The sequence below is a fragment of the Oncorhynchus clarkii genome, chromosome 11 (assembly GCF_045791955.1).
Source record: "Oncorhynchus clarkii lewisi isolate Uvic-CL-2024 chromosome 11, UVic_Ocla_1.0, whole genome shotgun sequence".
In the NCBI taxonomy this organism is placed as follows: domain Eukaryota; kingdom Metazoa; phylum Chordata; class Actinopteri; order Salmoniformes; family Salmonidae; genus Oncorhynchus; species Oncorhynchus clarkii.
The window spans coordinates 5,214,980-5,224,982 of record NC_092157.1 but is presented as its reverse complement, the minus strand read 5'-3'; the positions used below and the strand labels follow the sequence as shown (position 1 = coordinate 5,224,982).

The following is a 10,003-nucleotide window of genomic DNA, read 5'->3' as shown; positions in this document are numbered from 1 at the left end:
AGAAGTGTTTAGCCACAAACAACACGTATTATTCCCACACACAAAAAAAAAACAGATTCAAATAAATAAATTGGACAAAAACAATTTACAGTGTGTCATACAATACAGTAACGTTGTATTAAATATATTTTCCCAATAGTTATTACTCTAAAAACATAAAACGTGTCGCTGTTTGGACGTCTTATAGCGATCTGAGCTCTACTTGATATTCGCTTAATAACAAATTCTAGAATAAGAAATGATCATTCTACGGAATGGGTTTAATTCCAGGGTCGATATTCTTGGTTCAGAATCGTCAGGCCTGTGTAAAAGTTCTCCTCCGTCAGTCTTTGCGTCCTGCAGTCCTTGGTGAACGAAAACATCTCGGTTGTATCCTCCAAAGATCCGTTTCGTGAGATGATAGGAGGAACTGCGGGTTCCGACAGAGGGCCTTCTGTCAATAACGTAAATATAACATTTTAGAAGGAGTATCCATATATATCAGGCAATTGAGGTGAGACAACATTACGTTTTTATAGTCATCCGGTGATGTTTGTTTTTTCACTCAAGAGGCCTTAGACCTTGGTACAAGCAACACGTGTCCTATTCCTTCAATATCTATTGACAATCAGATCTTACTTGTGTGACTCTTCATGTGGTTCTTGAGTTCTGTCGCTTCTTGGAAGGTGCTGCCGCACACGTCGCACGGGTACAGCTTATCATTGGCGTGGGTGCGTCGGACGTGGCTGTCGTGCGCGGCGTGCGAGGCAAAGGCTCTCCCGCAGTGTTTACACTTAAAGGGCCGCTCTCCGGAGTGCTGGCGGATGTGCGTGCGCAGGATACTGGAAGCGGTAAAGGCCTAGAACAACGGGGAGGACATTGAAGTTTGAGAACATGAGTGGACTAAATAGGTCTCCCTGTTCTGATAGAACGGGATACTTTGATAGTCATGGGTTGTTTGGCAAGACTACACGTTGGCCAATACAGCAATAGACCGGCACCAAATGCAGGCCTGGCACATACATGCTCTGTAATCGAAAATCTGGATTCAATTCGATTTCGAATACCTTTTCATTGAGAAAATATTTTAAAAGAGCAGATAACTAGCATATAGTCTAACTTATCTTTGTTAAACAGAGAATTTGGGTTAAACAAAGTAGGCGACATAAAACTAAGGAGGAGGGTGTCATATCCTACTAACAACAAAGAAAACGTCTGTTCATAGAGCCGTAAATTCAGAGCGTAATCTCGGGGCGTGGGGGAACAATAGTGTGTGTGTGTGTGTGGGGGGGGGGGGGTACATCTGGCGCTAATCACCATGGAAGTGTATCGGTGGAGCGTGCCTGCACCAGGAGACAATAACGAGGGCGCTTGCGCCAAATGCACCATGAAATGAGGAAGCTTCTAAATGGTGAGATCGGGGTCTGCCAACCCACCCGCCCACCGACTCGATGACACACGCTGTTCTACACTTACCTTGTTACAGTAGACAGAGGCTCTTCTATGCTTACCTTGTTACAGTAGACACACTTGTAGGGCCGCTCTCCTGAGTGCACGCGCATGTGTTTGTTGAGACTGGAGGACTGAGAGAAACTCTTACCGCACACCGAACACTGTGAAGAGACAGGCGACACGCTCAGCACGGGGAAGTGTTGTCACATCAACACTGAGTACACTAAGACTACTGTCTCTTAGTCTATGCCGCTCTGACATCGCTAGTCCATTTAGTCAGATATTCTTTAATTCCATTCCTTTACTTAGATCTGTGTGTATATTGGTTATATGTTGAGAAATTGTTAGATATTACTTGTTAGATACTACGGCACTGTTGGAGCTAGAAACACAAGCATTTCGCTACACCCGCAATAGCATCAGCTAAACACGTCTGTGACCAATAACGTTTGATTTGAGTGATCGTTCAGTTACAGATTTAGGAGGAAAGCAGGCCTATATATGTTCCACTGACAGAGGAGAGGGGATATTAGAGAAATCAGCAGACATGAAGTAGATCCTATGGGAAATATGCTGTTATTTAACACTGAATAAGAGGGTAAAATATTAGGAGTAGGCATAAAACAAACTAGAGATGTAGGGAGAAAGTGGGCCTATAGCCTAATGCAAAGGGAGCTGTTTTTCAGCACCATTCGTATGATTTCGTCATTTTACCTTATGTGGTCGGTGTTTCTCGTGAACGTGTAGGATATGAATCCTCAGTCGGTCTCTCTTCTCGAACGACCTGTTGCAGAGATGACACGGGAACTTCCGGTCGCCCTGGTCCACGCAGCGCGTGTACTTCAGATGCTTGTCTCTGTAGTATTGATAGGCGAACACTTTGCCACACCGATCACACTTAAAACCCTCTCCAGAATCTGAAATAAAAACAAAATGTTATCAGGAAAAACATTGGTGGATTTTCAGTGACAAGGCTGCTTCTACAAATAAACACGTGTCATACATTTATATAACGATATAATTAAGACTAGAAGAGAATAAGATCCTTTACAGCATTGTGACGTTTATGTAAAATATATATTCCACAAATAAAGTTCCCGCCGGGGAAGATACCGTTATTATTTTCTATTCGAATAAAGATGAATCTGATTCTTTGATTCTATATTAAATGTCTTCACCTTCAAGCGGAAGCATAACGTTCCCCTCCTCCGGCGAGTCCTTCAGAGTGAGAGGAATCCCCAGGAACTGAACATAGCAGTCCCCGTACCAGACCAGCAGCTCCTGGCCCGGCTGGACCTCCTTACAGGCATCGTAGAAGATCTGGCCCTGACTCTGTACTGCGATTAGGTTCTGCTCCTCCGGGAAGCGCGCGCACTTCACCAGCGACATCCAGTTACCGGAAGAGCCCCGGCCATCCACGAAGTGACTCAACCGACCGTTCTCGAACACCTGGATTAAAGGACACAGAGAAAAGGTTGTTAAGCCTATTATATCTCGCACGAAAATGTATGTGGATACAAATTGTTTGACAGGACGGGCTTTGAATTAATTGGTAATCTAGCATCTCGTACTAGGCCTACATTTACGCATAAATTGACATTGACGCACAGCTGGTTTACTCACCAAATAAAAACACCAAAAGGTTTAAACGTTTAGTTCACAGTAAATAAATAACACACACAATATTAAGGAACTTAATTAATGAATTAAACTGACCTCCCACATCAGAGTGTTGTCGTCATGTGTTTTGATCTCGCTCGTATTGACCAGTTTCCCCTGAAATGGGCCGAACCGGGTTCCCTTGGTGACGGCGCTCTTCACCGCAAAAACTCCGTAGTGGGACAAACTGCCGTAACTCGTCTGGTGGATAGTTAACTCTGGAAGTGACATTTGAAAACACGTTAAAGTTAACACCCTTTACACAACTTCACAAAGTACAAACAGAACATTCTAACAGAGAGAGAGAAAGGAGAGAGAGAGAGAGATATGTCCCACGCCAATAAAGCCCTTTGAATTTAATTGAGAGAGGCCTACCTTCTGGAAGCTCAAGCGCCTGAGTATTCAAGGTGAGTATCTCACTGTTACAAACTGTTGAAGAGAACGTTCAAGTATTGGTGGTCAATTGTGAACATTAGGGCCTAACAAATCAAACACAACATGACGGACAATATGGGCTGTTTTCCCAGACATAGATTAAACCTCCTGGAATTGACAGTTTGATTTGAAGATCTAGACTATTCTTTAAATAGTCATACACACGGACTAAGGTAAATAAATCAATAATCATCCAATCCCAGCTACAAATACAGAATTAGTGTCTATATGAACTGAAAGAATCTCCAGCCCCAATTAGCAACAGCAAGCAATAAAGGCGTATTGCATCTAACTGTTTAAACGTGTTACACTGCCATATACCTGTTAGGACAGCTGAAGCAATAACACAGTTTGCTTTTAAGAACAATTACCCAGTTTCGATAACATTTCAAAGGTGTCAAGGCTATGCAAGATGCTTTATCTGTCTACCTGAGTTCCCGGTCAGGGCTATTCCTGAGATAGCGTGACCGGTATTCTGCTCTTGTCTCCCGGTATATCCGTACAGCACCGTGAACAGATCGTCCTCACTGAAACTATAAGTGCGCTTCTTCTTCGATGATAATTCGGTTCCCCTGAGGTGGAGCGAACGTGCTTTGGACGGCGAGATGGAGCGAGCAGAAGACCTCTCGCTCGAAGCGGGGCTGCTGTAGTCTGATACCGGCCCAGTAGCGTGCTCGGTCACCACCGCCGCCAGCTCCTCGTGCTTGGAGTAAATCGCTTGTCCCACTCCCGGCATCATCCGATTGAAATACGGGATGTTCGACACGTTGAAAATCTGCTCATGGAGCACGTTAACGGCATGGCCGCTGTGGCCGAAGAATGAGGGGTTACCGGCGGTGAAGTTGAAAGGCATGACTGCCTGGGTGTCGGTGACTAGCCGTCCCAGAGACTTGAGCGGGTGGAGGGGATGCTGAGAGCTCCTGAAGATGTTCATGTTGTGGTGGGCTCCGGGCAGCGGGGCAGCGTAGTAACCCGAGCCCCGGACAGGGCTGCCTTTGAGGGGGTTGGAGTGGAACGGCTTGTCCTTCACGACGGGGATGCTGGACAGAGACACAGACATCACAGCAGGCGAGGAGGCAGGGCCGATCTGGGATGATTTGAATCGGAATGGTGCAGCTATTCTGCCTGGAGAGAGAAAGAGGTGGAGAAATTTTAGCTCCATCTCCAGATTTATTTGACATATTTTCGCTTCTGAAATGAAAATATACCTCTCTAGTTTATTTGATCGTATTTTTGAAGATTAATAAACAGTAAATCTATTTAGGTAACGAACACATTACGTATGATTGTTAGATCTCTGATCAAAATACATTTAGGAGAATAACATTGTAATCATGCATATTTTCTCAATCAAAATATTTCTGTGTGAATCCACAATAGGAATGTCAATTTAACGAAAGAAAATGTTGCATTTAAATTATCGCACAATATGAAACGTTTTTGTTATTACCTACTGGGTAATAATACAAATCTTATTTAGCAACATCAATTTAACAAGATCGAACTTCTGTAGAGATTGATATTTCCAAAATCCTCAATGCTAATTAAATTAAAAGCTACACATACTTCTCGTCATTTTACAAATTCACGAACATATTCCCATGGAGAGCACTGATTTCTACCAGACGAAAATGACTATTTTTTAACATCCTACTGAATTCACAGAACTTAGCCTACAGCATTCTACTGAATTCACAGAACTTAGCCTACAGCAATCTACTGAATTCACAGAACTTAGCCTACAGCATCCTACTAAATTCACAGAACTTAACCTACAGCAACCTACTAAATTCACAGCAGGTAACCTACAATCTAAAACCAGCTGTTTGGGCATTTTCTTTCCAGTTCGCAAAACACACAATGGATATTCATCAATATATTTAAATTGGTGCTTGTGGTGCCTGCAAAGTAAACTACTTTAAATTGGTACTTGACTTTGCATCCCTGTAAACGAGCAGGGTGAGTTGTAGGTGCCGTGGCCCCCGTCACAGGGCGAGTAGTGGGTGGTAGTCAGCAGTAACTGAGACAAATCAGGGTCACGACACCCAAATTAAAGAACACCGGGTCAGCGGAAGAGGTCAACATTAATGAAGCTATCACAACTCACCACTCTTTTAAAAAGCATTAGGGCGTTATAGGGCGAGCCCGGTTCAATGACTATTAACGGGTTACAATAGGGTCAATAAGGAACTTCGTATAATGTATCTACATAATATTGGTTATATAAATAAGAAACTAACGTGATGAGGATTACAATAAACATAGGTCTAAGGAAAGGTTTTGCCTGAAAGTGATTTTACACATAGTAGGCTAATAATGATAGCATAACATTTCAAACCAGTTACATTTTTTTTAGCGAAATTATGAAACTTAAATATCTGACTTACCTAAAGGGAGATTATTTATACGTCTGAAGCTGGTGTGTAGTCGAATCCATCCCACGTTCCAAATTCAAAGATTATTATTTTTTAGGGGGGGGGGGGGGTTAAAAGACAACCGAATATTTGTCTACAGCACTTGTTGATATATGCTTGGCATATTGTTAATAGAATCCTATGAAGGTAAAGTAGAGAGGAAAGACCGCAGTAGTAGGATACTTTCTGTCTGCGTGTGTGTTTGTTGTTCTGTGTCCTACTGAACAGAAGGCTGTATACAGCACCGCTAAGTGTACGGACTCATAAAAGGTCTCGAGATGCTGCTCTAGTCTCTGCCTGCTATTGGTCAGAGATCAGCTCGGGTCACTCCGTCTCAAACCCCAGGAGGATTTCACCTTTTTCACGGTACGATTACAAACCCCCTACAACACGCATGCAGGCACACAGACGTTTTTACATTCTCATTAAACATGCAAAAAACGTGTCGAACCCCCCCAAGTATTTTGTTAGGCTTACAGTTAGCCCAAACCAAACTGCGAGCGACAACTTTAATTTAAAATCAAACATCAACTCGGTTTTATGTTCCTCATTACTTTCATTTTGATAAAAGAGGAAGATGAGGATATGGACTATAAAACATTATTTTTATTAAAAAAAGAAAGAAAAGATGGACTCATAAATCCGATGTAGCCTAATATTCGATTGTGTTGCTTCCTTCTATGATGTATAAATGCACCTACTTCCGTAAATAAAATACTATTAAGTTGAGGTGTTGTTATTATGCCACTGGGAAGAAAACACATAGGCGTAAGTGTATGCAGTTAGTCTATAAACCGGCGTTTCCCAAACTCGGTCCTTGGGAACATAAAGGATGCATGTTTTGGTTTTTGCCCGAACACTACACAACTGAATGGAATTATCAAAACTTGATTATTAGTATAACAAAAAAATAATATTTTTTAAATACCAGCGAGGGTTAAATAACAAAACTAGTCAGTTAAGATTCAAATGATCAAAGCTTGATGATTAGTAAAACTATTTTTTACCACCTAGGGTAAAAAAAAAAAAAAAAACCTGCACCGAGTTAATTTTAAAATGTACCCTTTACTTTACTAGGCAAGTCAGTTAAGAACAAATTATTATTTACAATGACAGCCTACCGAGGAACAGTGGGTTAACTGTCTTGTTCAGGGGCAGAACGACAGATTTTTACCTTGTCAGCTCAGGGATTCAATCCAGCAATGTTTCGGTTACCGACCCAATGCTCTAACCACTAGGCTACCTGCTGGTTACCGACCCAATGCTCTAACCACTAGGCTACCTGCTGGTTACCGACCCAACGCTCTAACCACTAGGCTACCTGCTGGTTACCGACCCAACGCTCTAACCACTAGGCTACCTGCTGGTTACCGACCCAATGCTCTAACCACTAGGCTACCTGCTGGTTACCGACCCCAATGCTCTAACCACTAGGCTACCTGCTGGTTACCGACCCAACGCTCTAACCACTAGGCTACCTGCTGGTTACCGACCCAATGCTCTAACCACTAGGCTACCTGCTGGTTACCGACCCAACGCTCTAACCACTAGGCTACCTGCTGGTTACCGACCCAACGCTCTAACCACTAGGCTACCTGCTGGTTACCGACCCAATGCTCTAACCACTAGGCTACCTGCTGGTTACCGACCCAACGCTCTAACCACTAGGCTACCTGCTGGTTACCGACCCAACGCTCTAACCACTAGGCTACCTGCTGGTTACCGACCAACGCTCTAACCACTAGGCTACCTGCTGGTTACCGACCCAACGCTCTAACCACTAGGCTACCTGCTGGTTACCGACCCAACGCTCTAACCACTAGGCTACCTGCTGTTATAAACGATTTCCGTTAGAACCAACAGGCCTATAATAATTTAAGGAATTATTCAGACGACCATTAAAAACCCTCATCAGTAACCATCCAAAGATTTCATGCAGAACTGTAGATTTTTATTTGAACAAAATCAGTTTGGTGGAAACACTCCACTGATGGGAAAGACGCATCTTTTTTTACTGCGGATTTTATGCGGATTTCAATATTTCCAACCCGAGGTTTGTTTCCATCAAAACGAACTTGTGTTTAAAAGGCTGTGCGTGATGACGTGGTGCACATTAAAAAAAAACACTCTTGCACTGAAGATCTCATGTACCAAATAAAAAAACCTAAGTTTAATGTGTTGCCATTGCATTTTACAGTGATTTACAGTGATACAGTGAGTCAGTGATTTTGTCACACAAACTGTTGCGATAAATGGCAAACTTGCCCAATCTGGTTTTCACGCAAGCTCTTATAGGCAACAGTTCCTTGATGAAGTTGATACCTTGAGATGGATAAGAACAAGATCATTCTTATTTGTTAATTGGCAGCTAAGCACCAATCATTATGTCACAGCTAGGTTTTCCATCCAATTGCCGAGAGATTTTCATGCGAATACCCTAGAATCTGCATAAATTAAATATGCACATTTCCTCACCAGTTGGTGTTTTCACCAAATGTACTTTTTTTTGCGGATAAAAATCAGTGTATGATGAAGTTGTGCACACAAAATGTACACTTGTGTTTTTTTTAAAAATATGTTTCTATCTCATTTTCAACTCTACCAGCAGTTTGTCACAAAAACTGTTACTGTTAATTAGCAAATGTGCCTAATCTGGTTTTGGTACATGCGCTCCATTACCAACAGCAGGTAGATCCAGTACGGGTAGGAAGGTCTACATGATGCGATTATTATGTATAAGAGAGGGAATATTTTTTATTTGTCAAACGGCAGTGAAGCATGTCACCAGAATAAGGCCGTCGATATTGATTTGAAATTAGCATCATAGATCACCGTGCACTTTCACCACCCTGTGAAGTTCCATTATAAATAATTTCATCTGTAGCCTCATAAAACTGCTTGGTTCCCCCGAGTTTTAGTGGGACTAACACACACCAAATCATCGCGTGACTCCAAATGATGGTTATTGCATCAATATTTGCGCATAAAGGCGTTTCCACCACCATTTTCTGCATAATTAATTTTTACAGACATAAAAAGATCCCACCATGTCACACGAACAATTTACCTGTCGGCAATATTGTACCGAAACTTCCTGTTTCCATCAATAGCGGTCATGATTTTTTTTGTCCTCCTCGATAGCCACTTTTCATCGAGAATACTGATGTGTATCCGACCGTGGAAGAGTTCTGAAATATGCCACACTCCCTTTGAATCAACTTTAGTTTTTTGTCAGAGGATTAAAAACATGCACGCTTTTGAAAACAATACGCTAATTATTTTTTTGTAACTATAAAATGTTCTGGACAAAGAACTTAATTTGTTTTGATCACTTTACACATTTATTTTTGGATCCACCCCTGTGAAACGTATATTGCCTCATGAAGCGGAAGTGGAGAAGTACGGTCTCATTTCAACGATCGCATTTTCATCCACGTTCACTCTCCTCGATTGCCTTTGACCTTTTGTTAAAAGAAGGTGAGAGAACACAGGAGGTGAGCAAATGTAATGGATAAACGATCAGTGAAATGTGTACTTGCAAGATCTCCCCACAAACAAGTGCAGAATCTATACAAATATATTAAAATATAGAGGGACTACATTCAATGTTGCAATAACATAATTCTTTATTTACAGTGGTATTATTCAACATTAAAATTGCAAATAGCATCAGCGAAGCCTTGTTAGTTAACAACTTGCATATAATTGTGTTTAAACTTCTGTTGGTATATCTAACTTTTTTTTAAATAAAATGCTCAACACTAAAGATTACAAAACGTTGATGCGTGATGGGTGAGCGAACGAACAGTGTCGACGTTTCCAATGAACAACACGGCTGGAAGAATCCATTTCAGAGCAGTGGTTAACAACTAAGCTTTCCTTCTCCAGAAAGTCCATAGAATATATGACATATTGCATCGTCTTTTTCCATACACACAGTCCGGCTGACAAACAGTTCTGTGACGAGGGGAAATGGAAATACAGCCTTTAACCAATCACAGATATATATGAGAGAGAGAGGGAGGGAGGGAGAGAGAGAGACAGAGAGACTACTGTGAGTCTCA

The 10,003-nt window shown here is 41.9% G+C and overlaps 1 protein-coding gene across 1 annotated transcript; it reads right to left on the bottom strand.

The window, feature by feature from the left end:
* Nucleotides 1–260: 260 nt before the first annotated feature.
* Nucleotides 261–4,585, bottom strand: LOC139420588 (PR domain containing 14). Its single transcript, XM_071170774.1, has 8 exons — nucleotides 3,955–4,585; nucleotides 3,466–3,519; nucleotides 3,148–3,308; nucleotides 2,610–2,880; nucleotides 2,146–2,348; nucleotides 1,491–1,592; nucleotides 619–838; nucleotides 261–433 (listed from the first exon to the last, which is right to left on the bottom strand). The coding sequence occupies exons 1-8, from the start codon at nucleotides 4,583–4,585 to the stop codon at nucleotides 261–263; spliced, it is 1,815 nt and encodes a 604-aa protein (XP_071026875.1).
* Between the last annotated feature and the right edge of the window lie 5,418 nt (nucleotides 4,586–10,003).

Coding starts and splice junctions, on each gene's coding strand:
- LOC139420588 (XM_071170774.1), bottom strand. CDS start 4,585: ATGTCTGTGTCTCTGTCCAGCATCCCCGTCGTGAAGGACAAGCCGTTC. Junction 839..1,490: donor AGTGTGTCTACTGTAACAAG/GTAAGCATAGAA, acceptor CCGTTGTTCTAG/GCCTTTACCGCTTCCAGTAT. Junction 434..618: donor CCACATGAAGAGTCACACAA/GTAAGATCTGAT, acceptor CGTTATTGACAG/AAGGCCCTCTGTCGGAACCC.